This window comes from Vigna angularis, chromosome 5 (assembly GCF_016808095.1).
Source record: "Vigna angularis cultivar LongXiaoDou No.4 chromosome 5, ASM1680809v1, whole genome shotgun sequence".
Lineage (NCBI taxonomy): Eukaryota > Viridiplantae > Streptophyta > Magnoliopsida > Fabales > Fabaceae > Vigna > Vigna angularis.
The window spans coordinates 959,293-980,609 of NC_068974.1; the positions used below are offsets into that span (position 1 = coordinate 959,293).

At 49.3% G+C, this 21,317-nt stretch overlaps 1 protein-coding gene and 1 non-coding gene across 2 annotated transcripts; one reads left to right on the top strand and one right to left on the bottom strand.

Moving 5' to 3' along the window:
- The first annotated feature begins 782 nt into the window (after positions 1-782).
- On the top strand, positions 783-885 carry LOC128196836 (small nucleolar RNA R71). The gene has a single exon (XR_008249242.1). It is a non-coding gene; the product is annotated as a small nucleolar RNA R71 (small nucleolar RNA).
- Positions 886-14,768: 13,883 nt separating this feature from the next.
- On the bottom strand, positions 14,769-17,330 carry LOC108322785 (uncharacterized). The gene has a single exon (XM_017555025.2). It carries the CDS (start codon positions 17,328-17,330, stop codon positions 14,769-14,771), a length of 2,562 nt encoding a protein of 853 aa, XP_017410514.2.
- Between the last annotated feature and the right edge of the window lie 3,987 nt (positions 17,331-21,317).

The window sequence follows — 21,317 nt, forward strand, 5'->3', positions numbered from 1 at the left end:
AAACTCTCTTTCTTTCAGAATTCTTCCTGACCTTGTAGTAATAAGATTGCATTCTTCCTTTGGATTTACTTCAGTGTTTGCCCCCAAAGTCTTTCTCTGGTTTTTCTTCCAACTTTTTAGCTAATTGACCCACCTGAATCTCCAAATTCCTAAGTGAGGCTTCTGTGCTTTTATGGTTGGAAATTGATACCTGCATAAACTGCTGAAGAGTTTCTTCCAGTTTTGAAGTTCTGTCTGTCAGAGTAGGTTGTTGCTGAAAGTTCTGTGGAGGTGGTCTGTTGAAAGGAGCAGCTTGTCCCATACTCGGATGAGGTCTCCATCCTTGATTAAAACTTTGACGTTGATCATAGTTTGGCTGAAGACCTTGATTTCCCATATAGTGTACTTCTTCATGAGACATGCTTTGCACTACACATTGACCATTATTATGATCTCCTCCGCACAATTGACAACTCTGAACCATCTGATGTTGAAATTGAGAAACATTTTGCAGTTCTTTAGGTAGCTGAGATAACTTCTTCATTAATGTCTCAAGTTGCTGAGTCATAATCTTGTTCTGAGCTAGTAAAGCATCTTGAGTTTGAAGTTGAAGAACACCTTTTTGTTGAAATTGAGCTCTCTCACTCTGAACTTCATTATCATTTGCAGCCATGTTTTCAATCAGTTCATGTGCATCTTCAGGTGTCTTCCATCTGATATTACCTCCAGCTGATGCATCTAACATTAACTTTGTTTGAGATTTCAGCCCTCCAAGAAACAAATTTAACATTGTAGGCTCATCAAATCCATGAGTAGGGGTTTTTCTCAGTAGGCCTTTGAATCTATCCCATGCTTGACCTAGAGTTTCATCAGCATCCTGTTGAAAAGAAGAGATCTCCTGCTTTCCCTTATTGACTTTGGACTGAGGGAAGAACTTGTTCAGGAATTTGGCAACCACATCATCCCAGACTGTCAGACTATTCTCTGGAAAAGAATTCAGCCACATTTTTGCATTACCAGCCAATGAGAATGGAAATAAGCTGAGTCGGATTGCTTCATCTGGAACCTGGTGAATCCTCACTGTATTACAGATCTCCATGAAAGTAGCCAAGTGAGTGTATGGATTCTCGTGAGATAATCCATGAAACTGATTATTCTGCACCAGATGAATAAGAGCTGGCTTCATCTCCATGTTAGCAGCATTCACCACTAGTCTTGCAATACTGTTGAAGTGCAGAGGTCTTGAGAAAGTGTTATAATCTGCAAGAGTACGTCTTCCTTGCCCAGAACCTTCTCCAGTGCGATTATCTTCCATTTCTTCTTTTTCTTGCCCAGATGAAAAGTCCAGAATTTCTTCAGAGATAGCAGATGATTCTCTAGATTCTCTACTTTGTCTCCTTCTTCTGCTGTTGTTCCTTCGAGCAGTTCTTTCAATTTCCGGATCGAAAAGTAGATTTTCAACCTGTTCTCTGCTTCTCATACAAAACACAAACTAAAAGAAAACAATCCAAAAATACACAATCTCTACAGATGATAACAAATATGTACAAGAATTCAAATATAATCACAATACACACTTAAACAACAGATAGCTAAAATCAACTAAACCAGATAAACAACAAACAACCAACGAAAACAAAAACAAATCCCCGGCAACGGCGCCAAAAACTTGTTGAGACCTCGGCAAGCGTACCGGATCGTTCAAGTAATAAATCAGTAAGTCCGAATATCGTTTCCCAAGAGATTTGTTATGTTTCACTAATTGTTTAAAGTTTACTAATTTAGCGATTAATTTTATAACACAAGTAAGATTTGCATACAGATGAAATTAAAGTGGTAAAAACAGATGAATTAAAGTTCACTGGGGTTGAAATTCAAGTTCATCACTCCGGTAATTTTCTACTAACACAATTTCTCAAAATTAAGCATCGACATCCTAGGCGCATGCAGTCCTGATTCCTCAGAGACAGTTCTTAATCATTCAAACTAAATTGCTAATTCCTTAGCTAATTCAATTATCAGATTTGCCTTAAACACAATGTCACAGATGACTAAAAATTCCATCCTATGTCTAGGACTCGAAATCCTTTAGCAGTTTTATCCTAGGTCCGCGGTCTCATACATTTTCCAATGATTTAACCGTTCAAATAGCTCAGATTTCCATCAAAAGCATGAAACATAAGGATAGAACACAAAATTCATACAAGATCATGCATTAATAGAGAAATTACAAAGAGTTCAGAAATTTACTCTCAACCCCAGTAAAATGGGGTTTTAGCTACACATATACAACATAGAAGAGAGAAATGATGGATTGGATGGTGGAAATTGGAGTTTTTCCACCATTGAAGCCCCTTGGAGCAGCTGCAGCAGCGTCCCTGGTCTTCTCCCCGTTTCAGATCTCCTCCTGCAACTGCCTCTGCATTCTGATATAAAGAAGGGTACAATAATTGAGTCACGGGCCAATTCTGGACGAGCGTCCAAATTCTGGACGAGCGGCCCAATTCTGGACGAGCGTCCAATTTTCTGGACGAGCGGCCCAGGACGAGCGACCCTGGACGAGCGTTGGGCGCGCTGGACGAACGTCAAATTTTCTGGACGAGCGACCGCGAGCTGGACGAGCGTCCACTTGGACGAGCGTGTACATTGGGCGAGCGTGCACTTTGACGAACGTCTTGGACGACTGGACGAGCGTCCACTATCTGAACGAGCGTCCCAACTCAGGACGAGCGTCCCAACTTCTGGACGAGTGCGCGGACGAGCGTGCTGGACGAGCGCCCTCCTGCAGACGAACGTCCCATTTCTGGACGAGCGTGCGCTGCTGGACGAGCGTCCCCTGCTGGACGAGCGTCCCCTGCTGGACGAGCGTCCTCTGCTGGACGAGCGTCCCCTGGACGAGCGTCCCCTTCTGCGCGCTGGACGAGCGTCCTCTGCATGCTGGACGAGCGTCCTCTGCATGCTGGACGAGCGTCCTGGACGAACGTTGGACGAGCGTCCTCTTTCTTCTATGCGGCGCCCAAGCGCCCCTTTTTATCTCGCGCCCGGGCGCGAACCTCTCTGTAAATTGGCGCCCGGGCGCCCTTTTTCTCACGCCCGGGCGCGACCCTCTCGGTAAAATCGCGCTCAGAGTCCTTTTTCTCACGCCCGGGCGCGAAACTTTCGGCAAAACAGCGTCCATTAAGCCTGGTCCAAGTCTTTTATGATATCCAATCCTTATTTTTCATCAAAATAAACAACAAAAGCATCAAAAACATTTAAACAATGAAAATTATACTAATATCAACAATTATACACTTTTCATGAGAATTAACACTAAAACTTACTCAAAAGCCCCTCAATATAAGCAACAAAAACAAGTAAACTTTTCACCTATCAGTTGGCCAACGTCGGAGCTGCGGCGGCCGTGAATCGGAACCGGCTGGAGGGGTTGACTAGCTCCGACACGGCCTTCAACGTTGTCCGGCGGCACTCCGGCAAGCACTCCGTCGGACCTCTCTCTCTCGAACTCCCTTTCTCCAACTCTCTCTAGGTCACAGTCTCCCTCTCAACGTTCGCGCTTCTCTCTCTACGAAGTTGGAAAATGAATCTCAAATTTGAAACGCAACTTCTACTCTGCCCGTGCCCGTCCTCGCCACATCACAATTGAAGCAGGTTTTCTCTGATTTCAGCAGCTTTTTCCCATCAAAACGTGGACCGCTCACATGCTGACACGTACGCTGTGTCGAAATGTTGTCAAATTAGGTTGTTCGAGTATCATTTTCCTATTTTTAATATTTAAAAAATGGAAAATGATACTCGAACAACCAAATTTAACAACATTTGGACACAACACACGTGTCAGCGTTTGAGCGGCCCACGTTTTGGTTGGAAAAAGCTGCTGCAATCTGAGAATTTCTGATGAAACCTGCTTCAACGCTGACGTGGCGAGGAGGGGCACGGGCAGTCTGGGGTGTGCGTTTCAAAAATTAAAATGAAAATGAAATATGACTTGGAAAGGGAGTGGTCAGGGGTTTTTGTTTGGCGTTTGAAATTTGAATTTCATTTTTGAACAATTTTAGGGAGAAGTGAAGGTTGAGAGAGAGTGTCTAACCTAGAGAGAGCCCGAGAGAGTTGGAGAAAGGGAGTTCGAGAGAGAGGTCCGACGGATTGCTTGCCGGAGTGTCGCCGGACAACGTTGAAGGCCGTCGGAGGTCCTCAACTCCTCCAGCCGGTTCCGATTCACGGTCGCCGCAGCTTCGACGTTGGCGAACGAACCGAAGACGGCGTCGTCTTCCCTCCGGCCCAGCGAACTAGGTGCGCGTTCTGAGTCTCGCTTCGTCCCACCTGCTTCCCTCCCTGTGCCAGACCTTTGCATTCACCGCCGGAGTGCTGCCGGAGTGGCGACTGTACGGTGGACGAAAAAGAGGGGTTTTCCGTGTTGTCAGTCCCACCCACACCGTAGGCAATCGTCTCTGTTCCAACCGCCACACCTCGTGTTCACTCAAGGTTAGTTTTTTTTTATTTCAGTGGAATGAATGTTGAATACGTGCATGATGTTGTTTGTGGATGATTTTGGTTATGTATGATATGTTGTTTGTAAGCTGTAAAAATATGACTTGTTCTATGACGGTGGAATGTTGTTTATGTATTGTTTCGGATGTGTGGGGCTGTGCGGTTATGAATCTTCTAACCTTCTTTCGATCTTCTCTCAATGGCGGATCTTCTTCCCAAGCTTTGACTTTCCTCTTGATCCGGAGGGGTGGAGACCTACAAAAGATTCTCCGATGCCAAAGTCAGTTTCAGAGCAATGGCTTTTCTCAAGGGATAGCAATAAAAATGCATTCAATGTAACCTATCTACCACTCACCGTGAACCTGTATTTATAGTTTTCGCTATGGGCTTTGGGATTAGTGAAAGGTTAATCACGGCCCAATCAGCCTAATAGCTCCTAATTTCTACTTACCTCTAAACCAGGTCAATTTACTTGAGCCACAGTGATTAGTGATTTGGCCGGTCAGTGTGGTGATACGGGCGTTCGTCTTTCCTATGGACGACTCGGGCACTGCATTGGGCGGACGATCCTCTACGTGGTCGCCCGGCACTTCGTTGGGCGGACGATCTTCTACGCGGTCGCCCGGCACTTCGTGGGGCGGACGATCTTCTATGCGGTCGCCCGGCACTTCGTTGGGCGGACGATCTTCTATGCGGTCGCCCGACACTTCGTTGGGCGGACGATCTTCTATGCGGTCGCCCGGCACTTCGTTGGCGGACGATCTTCTATGCGGTCGCCCGGCACTTCGTGATACCAAACGTTCGTCTCTCGGCGTCATCCTGTAGAACAGTTTTTGTGAGCATGGAGAGTGCGGCGCTGTCTCGTGGTGATGGAATTCCTTGTGAGTTCTTCAAAGTTTCTCTTAGAGACAGAGGTTCTACCCAGGTGGTCGGCGTAGGCACCGGGATGGTCGGATGACCTCATTAGTGGGCGTCCATACGTGCGACGCCGGACATTAGCTGGTGTAGGAGAGTTTGTACGGTCTAGGTTCAATCCGTACCAACTTAGGCGGCCAAGACTTGGGCGGTCGAGCATTCGTCTGTGGCGGGTGTGACATGGGCGTCCTTTGGGCGGCGCCCGTCGCCTCACGGGCGTCCTTCGTACGGCGCCCGATTCTCCCTGGTACACAAGCCCCCCAAGTCCTAGTGCACGTAGTGAACGTAGGATTTTGGATACGGCGCGCTTTGGGTCAGGAACCCGCAATTGGGCTTTATCCAGTGGGCTTTTTGAATTTGGATTTTAGGCGGGAAAACACGTGGCGCGTTCCCATTGACGGAAGGTCAAGCGTCGCCAAATCCGGAGCGTTGGTCGTGCTAAATCTAGACAGCCAGGATACACCCAACGGTTACTAACTTTTTCCTATAAATAGCGGATTAGACGATGTCATTTTCACTTATCTTCATTACTCAAGAGCTCAAGATTCTTTTTCCCTCAAGTAATAAATGGCATCTGTGTCCATCGAGTCAGGTTCTGGGTCGTCGGGCGGAGTCCGGGAGGGGTCTGCGCGAGGCGACAGCGGCGATTCTCCTAGCTCGGTTTCTTCTTATTTTTTGGAGGAGGCGGTTGGGTCTTCCGGGGGGGGGGGCCCTGAGTCACCGGTCTTGACCACCGATCGTATCTTCCACGACATGGCACTGTTCCTGCTTAAAGGCGGTATTCGCGTAGTCGGGTCGCCCTTCGAGCCGGATGGTCAAGGGACGGTGGTATCTGAGTTGGCACCCGTCGTTCCCAGCCGGTATGCTTCCTGCTATGCTTATCGCAAGGAGTTAGAATGGAGAATCCGCCATACCCATATCGTCCGGGATGTGGAGGATTCGAAGTTAATTCGTGCCGGGGTGACCTTATTAAACGAAAGGGTCTTTCATGATGGGCGGTCTAGTCCATATGATTTCTTCTTCATGTACGTGACCTTCTTCACCCATCTTTTTATCCGGGTGCCCTTTACTGAATTTCAAACGGCCATTCTTCGAGAAGTTAATGTGGCTCCCACGCAGCTGCATCCCAATTCATGGGCGGCTGTGCAGGCGTTCATGGCGATGTGTTCGGCAGTAGGTGTCACTCCCACCATCCCGGTCTTCTTTTATTATTTCGCAGTCCGCCCTTCTCCTTTTGGCGGTTGGGTATCGTTTAGGTCGGTGCGGGACAGGGCCCTTTTCCGCCCCTTCTCCGACTCCTTCAAAAATTTTAAGCAACATTATTTTAAGATAATCGTTGACAAAGCCGGCCTCCACGAGTTTTCCGATGGTGAAGGGAGGCCGCTGTTCCCCTTCTATTGGACGAGAGACCCTCGGCGCATAAGGGCGAATTCTATCGGGGATTTGACAGCACGCGACCTAGAGGCCGTGCGTACCATTAACACCCTCCCCCGCCGGATCTCCGCCCGTCACTTAGTTGAATGCCTTAGTCTTGAGGATTGTGGACCAAAGGCGTTCGGTATGGTCTTGTCACATTAGGTGTGCTCGTTTTTCGCCTACTGACGTTAATTTTTCTGAATTTCTTTGTTTTTTGCAGAACTAATGACGACTCCGGGCCCCCGCAAATCCAACTTCCTCACCATCAGAAAGAAATCCGGGGCCAGCTCGTCAACTGCCCGGCCAACCAGTGTTCCGAAAGTGCCGCGCCCGCCTCCTGCCGGCGTTTCAACTGGACGGGTCCCCCCTACCGATAAGGCCGGGGGTTCAGGCGTGAAGGTTTCGGGTTCTCGCCTCCCACCTGAATTGCCGGCCGTTCAGGTAGGTCCAACCTCTGGGGCGGCCATGACTTCCGCGGATCCTACTCGAAAGAGAAAAGATCCTACTGCTGAGGGACGCAAAGACAAAGAGGGTTCTTCGTCTCGGTCAGCTTCAAAGAAGGCCCGGAAGGACAAGGGCAAAGAGAAGGATCGGGAGAGGGTATTGGCCGTCCCCCTACCTGGTGGCGTTTTCAGCCCGGATTTCAGCATGAGCGACCGGACAAAATTCCACATGAGCTCTTCTCAACGGGCGCTCATTGAGCCCCTCTCCGAGCTGGAGCTAACCAACGCCATGCTAGAGATGTCTACCCGGACGTCCGCTCTAGCGTGGTATCTGAGGAACTTTGCTGACCGCCCTGGAGTGGCGGAGGTCCGGGCCGAGCTTGACAGGGAGAAGAAAAACGCAGCCTCTCTTCAGGTGACTTTGGAAGAGATGGTCCTCAACCAAGACGAATATGATAAGAGGATCGAGCAGCTGGAGGCCGACCTAGAGAAAACCAGAAGGGAGTCCGCCGAAAGTTTGGCAGCCGCCCGGATCGAGCAGGAGCGCTTGGCGGAAGAGAGTCGCCAGAAAATCGATCTGCTGGAGGCGGAGGTAACCCGCTTAAAGGAGGCCGAGTCGTGCCGGGCCAAGGCTAATGAGGAGCTCACTCTTGAAGTGGCTAAGGCCAAGGATCAAATTGCCGAGTTGGAGTCCACCATTTTGTTTGAACATGAGGAGGGCTTCAACAAAGCCCTTCGTCAAGTGACTCTTTTGGCAGGCGTCCAGGATCCCTTTGCTCTTGGCGTGGATATAGAGAAGGACGTTTTTAACGGCGTCCTTGTAGATTTGAATGCGGCCGAGGAGAACGAGCCGACTGCGGAGGCCGCCGGCGGGGGCAAGAATTAGGATTTCTCTTCGAATTTTTTGGACGTGTATCTTTCGACAGTCCGTCCAACGTCTGGGGTTGTCCAGCTGTTGGTCGGACGGTCTTTTTGTAAATCTTGGCGCCTTTCTGCGCAAATGATTAATACACATTTATCTTTCTAATTTTGCATGTCTTTTTATGCGGCTTTACTTTTATCAAGTTTTAATAATGGGCCGGCCGGGGTGGGGATTGCTCTTGCTTTTCCCGGGCGGACGGCCTTTCGCTTTGATGCTCGGCCAAGCTGAGAGTAGTTCTCTTTGGAACACTCTTTTTCACCAGCTTGGTCTTACTGGGATGGGCGGCCCTTCGCTTTGATGCCCGGCCAAGCTGAGAGTAGTTCTCTTTGGAACACTCTTTTTCACCAGCTTGGTCTTAGTGGGATGGGCGGCCCTTCGCTTTGATGCCCGGCCAAACTGAGAGTAGCTCTCTTTGGAACACTCTTTTTCACCAGCTTGGTCTTACTGGGATGGGCGGCCCTTCGCTTTGATGCCCGGCCAAGCTGAGAGTAGTTCTCTTTGGAACACTCTTTTTCACCAGCTCGGTCTTACTGGGATGGGCGGCCCTTCGCTTTGATGCCCGGCCAAACTGAGAGTCGTTCTCTTTGGAACACTCTTTTTCACCAGCTTGGTCTTACTGGGATGGGCGGCCCTTCGCTTTGATGCCCGGCCAAGCTGAGAGTAGTTCTCTTTGGAACACTCTTTTTCACCAGCTTGGTCTTATTGGGATGGGCGGCCCTTCGCTTTGATGCCCGGCCAAACTGAGAGTCGCTCTCTTTGGAACACTCTTTTTCACCAGCTTGGTCTTACTGGGATGGGCGGCCCTTCGCTTTGATGCCCGGCCAAGATGAGAGTAGTTCTCTTTGGAACACTCTTTTAGAAATCTACAAAATGAAGTTAGTCTCATAGGAGAAAAATGGACATCTTGATTCATTAATCATGGGGGTGTAATACATCGATTCATTAACTGAAGTAAAACTTTAAGTGCGTGGCGTTCCAGGTGTTGGGGATCGGATGTCCGTTCATGCGTTGTAGCCTGTAAGCCCCGTTTCCCAGGGTCTCCCCTACGCGGAACGGCCCTTCTCACTTTGCTGCAAACTTTCCGTGGGCTGGGTTTCGGCGGGCGTCCCCTGCTTTTCTCCATACTAGATCCCCCTCCTGGAAGCTTCTTGGCCGGACCTTGGAGTTGTACTTTCTTTCAACCATGCGCTTGCAGGCTTCGGCCCTCAATGCGGCCCGGTCTCGTCGTTCATCCAGGGAGTCCAATTCGATTCTCAGCTCTTGGTCGTTGAGGTTCAGGTCATCGACTTGACGCCTAAGGGACGGCTCCCCCAGTTCGACTGGTAACATGGCGTCAGTGCCATAGGTTAAGTTGAAAGGTGTTTCACCAGTGGTTCCATGGGGCGTGCATCTGTATGCCCATAGGACCTCGGGTAACTCGTCCACCCACGCTCCCTTCTTTTCTCCTAGTCGCCGTTTAAGCTCCGAGACTATGGTCTTATTCATTGCTTCCGCTTGCCCATTCGTCTGGGGATGTTCGACCGAGCTGGTGACGTGCTTAATCCCCAACCCTCTGAAGAATTCGGCCAGTCTCTTGTCAATGAACTGTCGGCCGTTATCTGTGATGATCGACCGAGGGAGGCCGAAACGACATACCAATTTCCAGCAAAACTTCTGGACTAGGGCGGCTGTAATGGTTGCCAGGGGCTCGGCTTCTACCCATTTCGTGAAGTAATCCACCGCCACCAGGAGGAACTTCTTCTACGCCTGTCCCAAGGGGAACGGTCCAACGATATCCATACCCCATTGGGCAAACGGCCACGGGGATGTCATTGAGTGGAGGGCGTGTGGCGGTAGGTGGGAGTTGTTGGAGTGCTCTTGGCAGCGAACGCATTTTTGGACGAACGTTCGTGTGTCGGCTTCCACAGTAGGCCAGTAATATCCGGCTCTCAGTATCCGGGCTTTTAATGCTCGCCATCCTGTGTGAAGACCGCAAATGCCATTATGGAGTTCGTCCATAACGTAAAGTGCCTCTGCCTCTCCTAAGCATTTAAGGAGAGGGGAGGAGAATCCTCTGCGATACAGGTCGTCTCCCATCTCGAGATATCGGGCGACCTTCTTAGCCTCCTTTGGTCCTACCGTCCGCCCTTCATCCTGTCGGGTCATGATTTCTCGGATTTCCGCTCTCCAATCTTTTCCTCCGTCGGACACCGCTGAACATTCAACTGAAGGCTGGAGTAGAACCTGCCTCACGACAGTGGTTAACTGCCCCTTCTCCCTTCCCGAACTAAGCTTGGACAGTACGTCCGCCCGTGTGTTTTGTTCCCTGGGAATGTGCTGTATGTCCAACTTATCAAATGCTTTCGCGAGGTCCGTTGCTCGTTGGAAGTATCTTAATAAACGCTCCTCGCGAACTTGGAAGTTGCCATTCATCTATCCCACAACCAGCTCTGAGTCCGTCCGGCAGGTGATTCTTCTGGCTCCCATGTCTTTCGCCAGCTCGAGACCGGCCACTAAGGCCTCATACTCGGCCTGATTGTTGGATACCTTGAATTTGAAGATCAAGGAATGCTCCAGTAAGAATCCGTTGGGGCCCTCGAGTACGATGACGGCCCCGCTGACCGATCGACCGGACGCTCCGTCCACATACAAACTCCACTCGTCCTGTCCGGACGGTGGTAACTCGGCCGCGAAATCTGCTAAGTGTTGGCCCTTGACCGATCCTCTCGGTTCATATCGCAAACCGAACTCTGAAAGCTCAACCGCCCAGGCGACCATCCGTCCGGCCAAGTCCGGCTTCCTTAGGATCTTGGAGATAGGGAAATCGGTCCTGACTATCACCTGATGGCTTTGGAAGTAAGGCCGGAGCCTTCGGGAGGCGTGCAGCAAAGCTAAGGCCACCTTCTCTACCCGTTGGTATCGGGTTTCGGCGTCGAGGAGCGTGCGACTCACAAAATAAATTAACCTCGGCTGAGGCCGTTCTTGCATTAGCACGGCACTAATGGCCGTCTCTGACACTCCCAGGAAGATGTGCAGATCTCCTCCTGGGACTGGGCGATTCATGACCGGCGGGTTAACAAGGATTGTTTTCATGTCCTGAAACGCTTATTCGCACTCGTCGTCCCAGGTCGGGCCGGCCCCTTTTTTCAGTTTCCGGAGGACCGGCCTCATCCTATCCGCCAGGTTGGGGATAAAGCGTGACAAAGCGGTGAGGCGTCCGACCAGTCTTTGGATCTCTTTCAGAGTGTTCGGACTTGGCATTTGCAGTATCGCTTCGCACTTGTCCGGGTTGGCCTCGATCCCCCGGGATGTTAACATGAAGCCCAAGAACTTTCCGGCCGCTACCCCAAATGTACATTTGGCGGGGTTTAGGCGCATGCCGAACTTCCTAACTTGTCGGAACACCTCCTCAAGGTCTCTGAGGTGTCCCTCTCCATCCGCGGACCGGACGACCATGTCATCGACGTATACGTCCATGCACCGGCCTATCTGGTCTCGGAAAATCCTGTCCATCAGGCGCTGATACGTCGCCCCGGCATTCTTCAGACCGAACGGCATGACTTCGTAGCAGAAGTTGGACTTCTCCGTTATGAACGCCGTCTTCTCGACGTCCGGCCCATACATGGGTATCTGGTTGTGTAACATCCCAAAAATAATTTCCCATTAAAAATCAAAATTTACAATATTGAAATCATACAATCACATTAACGCCCTGAACTTCAAACTTAAATCTATACATAAGTTTAAGCTCAGAGTTAACTGCAAACATAACATTGAATCATTCTAATTTGGTCTTCCGTCTCTTTCTTCGTTTGCACCGGATCACGTGACAATCCTTCATCTGCTCCCGTATAACAAATACGTTATACGATCATCGCAACAAATATGATTTTTCCGATACATGCACAAATAAGTAAGGGTGAGCTGACATGCAACACAACATTTATAAAACATACAAAATTGCTTTAATATAGGCAACATATAAAATTTACGACAGACATCCTCATATACCATCATACCACAATTCCTACTTGACACTCATCCGGATGATACGTTGATGAGCGGTCACGGGAGGTTATGCACTTGTGATGACTTCTACTTTTCTTATAATTACACTTCCAAAATACTTCATACCATTCACAAGGTTAGTCCCCTCACTATGTCCAAACCGAAACATAGACTAGGACCTCCTACTCCTCTCACTACATAATTCATCCTTCTCTACATGAGACTGGATGATTATTAGAGTATCAGGATAACCTCCAACTACAGGACCCTCAACATCAACATATACACTAATAACATAATTTTATAGAACCTCTCCATGAGATTCATGCCATGCTCATATTCCTCAACTCACATTACACCTCTATGTAACTCTCCCCGTATAATCATTTCATGATCAAATGCACAATTTCATATCAACATAAAATACATTTATCACAGTAATTTTATCACATCTCATGCATTCACATATTTTTGTTTTACATGAATTTACCTCAACGTATATATATATATATATATATATATATATATATATAAAACACATTGCACACTTAAAATAAGAGCAAAATAACCATGGAACCGAACCCTGTTTACCGAACCCTATTTGGACGATCACTATTCACTAGACACTATTGGACGAACGCTCACTCAGACTGAAGGACGAACGCTGCACTTCTATATCCGGGACGATCGCTCAAAGATTAAAACCGAACGTTACACTCACCAGAACGAACGTTCAACAATTTGGAAGAACGCTCAACTATATGGACGAACGCCAACTATTTGGACGAACGCTCACATTTCGAACGAACGCCGACTATTTGGACGAACGCTCACTGGACGAACGCTCGCGGGGAAGGACGAACGCTGTCAAGGACGAACGCTCAGTCAATGGAAGGACGAACGCTCACTATTTGGACGAACGTTCAACATGTAACCGAACGCTCAACAATTTGGACGCTCAACTATTTGGACGAACGCTCACTGGGACGAACGTTCCACTATTTGGACGAACGTTCCACTGGACGAACGCTCACTGGGACGAACGCTCGCGGGGAAGGACGAACGCTGGGAAGGACGAACGCTCATTCAATGGAAGGACGAACGCTCACTATTTGGACGAACGTTCAACATATAACCGAACGCTCAACAATTTGGACGCTCAACTATTTGGACGAACACTCAGTGGGACGAACGCTCGCGGGGAAGGACGAACGCTGGGAAGGACGAACGCTCATTCAATGGAAGGACGGCCGCTCACTATCTGGACGAACGCTCAATGTAACAGTGTTTGGACGAACGCTCAAACGTAACAGTGTTTGGACGAACGCTCAATGTAACAGTGTTTGGACGAACGCTGAATGTAACAAAGTTTGGACGAACGCTGAATGTAACAGTGTTTGGACGAACGCTGAATGTAACAGTGTTTGGACGAACGCTGGGAACACTCCTGGACGAACGCGGATGAACACGGATGAACATTCCTGGACGAACGCTCGCTCACAAGTTGAAGTGAAGGACGAACGCTCACAAGTTGAAGGGCGAACGCTCGCTCACAGAAACTTAAGACCGAACGCCTGGTCGATCAAATTGGACGAACGTCTAATTTGGCTCGGACGAACGCGCTCCGCAGCATCTCGCGCTCGGGCGCGACATGCTGGGCGCGAAATTTCACGAGGCTGGGGCGCCTGGGCGCGACAGGGGCGCCCGGGCGAGAATTCTGCAGAATGCAGAATTCTGCAGATTTGAGGCCAGAACCTCGTTTTACCATTTTCAACCCTTTTTATTAACTTCTAACACCTTAAATTCATGTTTTATACTAGATTGAACTTATCTAATTGATTATAAACGTTCCATATTCAATTCTTAAGGGATTCATACTCAAATTCAACCATAAAACACCAATTTTCACAACTTAGATACCCAAAATCCAATTCTACCACTTTATACCTATTCTGATCAATTTGATGGTTCTGACAAGTCATAATACAATGGGTGAAACTGTTCTCAAGGCTCAGTAACACTCTAGACCCCAAATGCTCAAAATCACTACCTCACTTCCTCTCCAAATGACTAAAAAGCTATGAAATTTCAATTTCCTTCAATTCCAAAACATACAAGATTTCATACATGAATCAACACATCAATTTCAGTCCAACCATACATACAATCACAAGTTTCCAGCATCCTAATCATGCAACCACTATTAACATCCAGAAAATTCAACTCCCCTTACCTCATGAAGACTTCCTTCAAGAACTTGATCTTCTTCCAATCTTTAAGAGTTCTTCATTTCTTCTCCCTGCAAGGACTCCCCTCTCACCAGATGTACATCCCAGTTCCTCCTCTCTGCCCTTCTGAATTTGGTGCAACTTCCACGGTGCTCTTTGTACGGCTGGACGACTGGAAAAATGGAGGAAGGAAGGCTCCCTTCCCTTTTGCTGCTGCCTCTCCCCCACGGTTCTCTCTCTCTTTTTCCCCCTGCCAAAATGAAAGCTCCCCCTTGCTAAGCCTCCCCCGTGACCCCAACACCTCCAATAATAGCTTCCTAATAGTCAAAGAGGTGGGTGACCACCATGACCCCACCATGTCCCCCACCATTCCAAAATTTACGGGTCTTACAGGTTGTACCCGGAATATGCATCTAGGAAGCTTAGTACCCGATGCCCAGAAGCGCCGTCCACCAGGGCGTCTATACTGGGAAGGGGGTGCGAATCTTTCGGGTAGGCTTTGTTCAGGTCAGTGTAGTCTGTGCACATGCGCCACTTTCCATTGGCCTTTTTTACCATGACCACGTTAGCCAGCCACGTGGTGTACGTGACTTCCCGAACAAAACCAGCTTTCTTCAACTTTCCTACTTCCTCCTCGACAGCTTGCCGTTTTTCCTCGCCCATTCTTCTCTTTTTCTGTGCGACTGGGCGGGCGTTCTGGAAAAGGGAGAGCTTGTGGCACATCACCGCGGGATGGATGCCCGGCATATCCGCTGCCGTCCACGCAAATAGATCCCGGTTCTTCCATAGTAGTGCCCTTAGCTCCTTTTCCACTTCAGGGTTCAGCTCCCTGGCGATGAGGGTGGTCTGAGCGGGTTCCCTTCCTATCAGGATGGGTTGGGTTTCTCCAATGGGCTCCAGCCGGTCCTCGGTATTCGTCCTCGGGTCGAGGTCTGCCATGGCAACCTCGGAGCCGGCCGCCCTTCTTTTCACAGGCCGAGCGTGCAGTTTTAACCCCGCCGCGTAGCATTCCCGGGCCGTCTTCTGGTCCGCCTGAACCGTGCAAATAGCTCCCTTTTCGGAGGGATACTTCATTGTGAGGTGAGGGGTAGAGACAATTGCCCCAAACGCGTTCAGGCACGGTCTTCCGAGCAGCACGTTGTACGACGTGTTGGCCTCTATCAGCAGGTACCGGACCCTCTTCTCCTCGCTGGAGCGTCCGGTTCCCAACCTTGTTCTCAATTCCACGTATCCCCTAGTGTCGACCCTTTCTCCCGCGAAGCCCACTATCTGCCCACCATAAGGGACGATGAGGTCCTCCGAGATATCCATCTGCAGGAAGGTCTTCCAATAGAGGATGTTGACCGAGCTTCCTTGGTCAACCAGAACCTTACTGATCCCATACCGCGCTATCTCTGCCGTTATGACCATCGGGTCGTCCTGGTCAGGATTAGGGGCGTGAAAGTCCTCGTCCGAAAAGGTAACGGGTGGCATGGAGCGGCGTGGCTTGTCCACTAAATGCACGGATTGGAGGGCCCGAACATGTCGTTTACGGGCGGAGGAAGATGATCCTCCTCCCGCGAATCCTCCGGAAATAGTGTTGATATGTCCCCTCAAGGGACGTTCACGGCTGCGGCTTCGACTTCGGCTTGGTCGTCTCTCTGAGCGGGGTCGTTCCGCTCGCGCGCTCCTCGGTTTCTCCTTTCGGTACGTCGACCTTTGAGCAGGCCGTTCGGTTGATTGCGGCGGGCGCTCCTCACGTACGTATTTTTTAAGCTTTCCCGCCCGGATGAGCTCTTCTATCTTATCCCGGAGGGTCCAGCAATCCTCGGTGGTATGACCCATATTCTTATGGTACGCACAGTGTTTGCTCCAATTAGCATTCTTCGGAGTCGGGTTCGCTTCCTGCTCCGGTATCAATTCCGCACTCAAGGCCTCTCGGAGAATTTTCTCCCTCGAGGCGTTCAGAGGTGTGTACTGTGGGAATCGAGGTCCCTTTCTCTGCTCTCTGGGTCTAGGACCAGACGTTTTTCCCGTGGACGAACCGGGCTTATTGCCGTCCGTCCTTGCTTCCCTGGCTTCTTGAGTTTCTTTTTTGTAGGAGAGCTTCATCTCCTCCACCCTTACCTCATCTGCAGCCCGTTCCCTCAACTCTTCCATCGTTTTGGGCGCTCGCCTGCAGACGCTATCCTTAAACGGTCCTGGCTTTAGAGCCGGCAGGATGTAGTGAAGGGCGAGCTCTGGGGTCAGGCTTTTCACGCGCCGGACCGTCTTCTGATACCGGTCCATGAATGATCGCAGCGCTTCGTCCTTCCCCTGTTTGAGAGTCATCAATTCGAATACGGTCAGGTCTTGGGTACTACTGGCCGCAAATTGTTTAATGAATAGTTGCTTTAAGCCGGTAAAGTTTTCTATTGAATTGGGGGGGAGGGTGTTAAACCATTCCAAAGCTTCTTCCTCTAGTGAGAGCGAGAACGCTCGGCACCAAATGGCGTCATTGCCCGTTCGGAACGCCATGGCGTTCGAGAACGTCTGGATATGGGACGCCGGATCTGTCGTCCCGTTATACATTTTGAACTGTGGAGCCATGAATTGCTCCGAGATTTGGACATTCATTATGTTCTGGGTGAATGGAAGTAATAAGGTGGATGAAGGCTCCGACTTGACTACCATCCGCCCGTCCTCGGCAGCGCTCTCCACATGTACCGATTTAGCCTTGCTTTCTTCTGCCTCCGATCCGGAAGGCCTCCAAGTCCTATCGCCCTCGGTATCCGGGGGCGGGCGTTCTCCTTCCACCCCCTTTCCTTTATCCTTCACTCGCTCTCCCCCGTCCATCCGCCCAATCTCCCGAGCTATCCGGGCTTCGCAGTCGGCCTTTACGGCCGCCATCTCTTCTTCATGACGTTGCTGCATCTCGTCCATTTTTTGTTGTAGCACGCGCATCATCTCAGCGGGATCGTCCATTCTCATGTTTCTCGTGGTCACCATTGGGTTTTTTGAAATCACACGGCCCCACGATGAGCGCCAAATGTTTCGGATGTGTGGGGCTGTGCGGTTATGAATCTTCTAACCTTCTTTCGATCTTCTCTCAATGGCGGATCTTCTTCCCAAGCTTTGACTTTCCTCTTGATCCGGAGGGGTGGAGACCTACAAAAGATTCTCCGATGCCAAAGTCAGTTTCAGAGCAATGGCTTTTCTCAAGGGATAGCAATAAAAATGCATTCAATGTAACCTATCTACCACTCACCGTGAACCTGTATTTATAGTTTTCGCTATGGGCTTTGGGATTAGTGAAAGGTTAATCACGGCCCAATCAGCCCAATAGCTCCTAATTTCTACTTACCTCTAAACCAGGTCAATTTACTTGAGCCACAGTGATTAGTGATTTGGCCGGTCAGTGTGGTGATACGGGCGTTCGTCTTTCCTATGGACGACTCGGGCACTGCATTGGGCGGACGATCCTCTACGCGGTCGCCCGGCACTTCGTTGGGCGGACGATCTTCTACGCGGTCGCCCGGCACTTCGTGGGGCGGACGATCTTCTATGCGGTCGCCCGGCACTTCGTTGGGCGGACGATCTTCTATGCGGTCGCCCGGCACTTCGTTGGGCGGACGATCTTCTATGCGGTCGCCCGGCACTTCGTTGGCGGACGATCTTCTATGCGGTCGCCCGGCACTTCGTGATACCAAACGTTCGTCTCTCGGCGTCATCCTGTAGAACAGTTTTTGTGAGCATGGAGAGTGCGGCGCTGTCTCGTGGTGATGGAATTCCTTGTGAGTTCTTCAAAGTTTCTCTTAGAGACAGAGGTTCTACCCAGGTGGTCGGCGTAGGCACCGGGATGGTCGGACGACCTCATTAGTGGGCGTCCATACGTGCGACGCCGGACATTAGCTGGTGTAGGAGAGTTTGTACGGTCTAGGTTCAATCCGTACCTACTTAGGCGGCCAAGACTTGGGCGGTCGAGCATTCGTCTGTGGCGGGTGTGACATGGGCGTCCTTTGGGCGGCGCCCGTCGCCTCACGGGCGTCCTTCGTACGGCGCCCGGCTCTCCCTGGTACATGTATGATGGAGGTGGTTTGTTAATAGTATTTATTGGATGAATTAAATGTGTGGTGATTGATACTATGGACATGACACATGGGTTATCACATGGAATCATTAAAAGTGTAGAACTGTAGCACACTAATTCACATTTTATTCCAATTGTTGGAGAAACAAAAGTGCATTATTACATTCAAACTGTAGCAGACTGACTGGAAAGAAACACACGCAGCTGCCACGGTTGACATTGGACAATTGGGCTTTGGCAATTTAAGGAAGAAGCTACTAATTCACTTGAGCTGGGAGGGTGCACTCGGTCCAAACAGCTGATGCTTGTCCAGCTTAGTAAAGCCACGGTCCAACACAAGATCACACATCCCGCACGAAGGCAATGAGGCCCACGGAAGAAGGGAATGTAGCACTCCAGCCGAAGAGAAAACAGAAGAAAGCAAGAAGTGGTGTACACGTGATGTAGAGCTGGACACGGTGCATTCCATTCTGGAACAAGAAGCACACTACACGTTGGAGGCAGTAGAGCATACAATAAGCGTGGGAGATATTATTTTCTTTGGTTCAACTGGAAGACGCATGGCCTGCACACTGACGCCCCAAGAGAATAACAAACACATCCAGCATGGTCCGGAGGAAGAAAATAGAAAAGAAAGAGGCTGCACTCATTCACGCTCGGGACTGATAACTGCCACCTCCAGAAATGCAGAAAGAATAGTTGCACGCTTGCTGCCACTTTGGTTCAGGAATTCTCTGAAAAGAGGAGTGGAGAAATTATTTTTGTAAGAGAGGTGGAGAACAAGAGAAGGTGGACGGCCAGGAGCAGGGAGATTCTCCAACAACAACTCTAGGTTCTCATCTTTTTTCCAGGGGCTCTGGAAGAAAGGGGGACGACATTCAGCATGCAGATGGGGACGGGAGAACTCTCTCATATTGTTTTTGTTTCTTGGAGAACGTTGCCTTGAGAGAGGAGAACTGCACCCAGCCCACACCTCAGTACACATCCAGCTGCCATATACTTCTCAGACGGACTCTCTCACCTTTGGCTCTTGGTCTTTGGAACGTTGCTTTTAGAGATAGGAGGACTGCATCCAGCTGCCAACTTGGAGGCGCACGTTCACGAGCCATCGCGTACGTACACATCCAGCTGCAAATGGTTTCGCTTGGAACGTCTTTGGAGAGCTTGGAATGAGAGGTTGAAGCAGCACTGCATCCAGCTTGGAACGTTCTCTAATATTAATTTTATATTTTCACGTATAGAAAGTTGAAGCAGCACTGTATCAAATCAAATTTTTAAACAATTTAAGATAGGATATTTTAAATCTATTTAAACTGATAATTGTCAACACCCAATTTCGAATTGACTAATAGATTTGTTTTATTCATGAGTGTAAAATAAAAAAAAAATAAAAAAAAAATAAAATTAAAACATAACAATAAAAAAAAGAGCGTTCGTCCTCCACCGTTCGTCCTTTACCTCATTCGACCGTTCGTCCATCCATTCCTTTACGACGTTCGGCAATTCTCAGCTTCAACCGTTCGGTCATAGTGTTTTAGTGAACGTTCGGTCTTGGTGAATTCTCATTTGAACGCTCGGCCTCCATGATGTTTCTCTTCAGCGTTCGGTTTTGAGCGTTCGGCCAAGTATGGTTTTGAGCGTTCGTTGACCAGATAACGAACGCCCATCGAACAGCAAGCGAGGACGCTCGTCCAGCGCGCATCGCGGAGGGGACGCTCGTCCAGCGCGCAGAGGAGGCTCGTCCAGCAAGTGGTTGCTCGTCCAACAAGTGGACGCTCGTCCAGAGAGCGGAGATCGCTCGCCCAGCTAGCGGAGAACGCTCGCACAGACGCTTGTCGCCCAGAGGGGACGCTCATCCAGCGCGCAGCGGACGCTCGTCAAGCGCGCAGAGGAGGCTCGTCCAGCAAGTGGACGCTCGTCCAGCAAGTGGACGCTCGTCCAGAGAGCGGAGATCGCTCGCCCAGCTAGCGGAGAACGCAAGCCGAGCTGGCCGAGGACGCTCGTCCAGACGCTTGTCGCCCAGAGGGGATGGTCGTCCAGCGCGCAGAGAGGAGGCTCGTCCAGCGCGCAGAGGACGCTCGTCCTATCAACCATTTACAGCAGATATGTGGTGTGCTACGACTGTCTCATTTTTTGTGATTGGAATTGTTATATGGATTCTTGAACACCGAGTCAATAGTGACTTTCGTGGTCCTCCTAAGAAGCAAATTGTAATTATGTTAATGTACGCTTTTGTAGCGTCATATGATAACCTTTTACGGCCAGTTTATTGAATTTGGTGCAGCAATAGGTGCCCCAATGTTCATCTTTTGTTTAAGATTCTAAATCCATTTAACGAGTTATTGATGATTTGAATTAATGCAGTATAGACTAGGAAGTATTGCGGTTCAGTCATAGATGACACATGAAAAAAAGGGGCGGTTTTTTTTGGATTGTTTTGCAAGGAAAATTAAATTAATTAAAAGTTGAAAGTTAAAAACAATTGACTAAAGACCGAACGGTCCAAAGCACAGAACGAAAGGTTGAAGTATAAATTGCACAGAAGTAAAAACCGAGCTGTAATAACATTGAGACCGAGCGGTCTCCGATAATTGATTTGAGCGAACGCTAAATACCGAGCGTCCTAACTGCACGGTTCTTATAACAAGGCCGACCGGTTAAGGCAGTAAATCAGAAATGAGCACAATAAAGCCGAACGGTAAAAGCAGCTTAAACAGTTAATGAACAGGACGAACGGTATTAGGTGACCGAACGGTATGAAGATAACAGGCAATGGAAAATGATATTGAAAACTAAACCAAACACAAAAACGAACGTTAATGACCGAACGGTACAAGAATATTCATTCATCACTTCCCACCACTAAAACACCAGGACCAGCCTAAGAC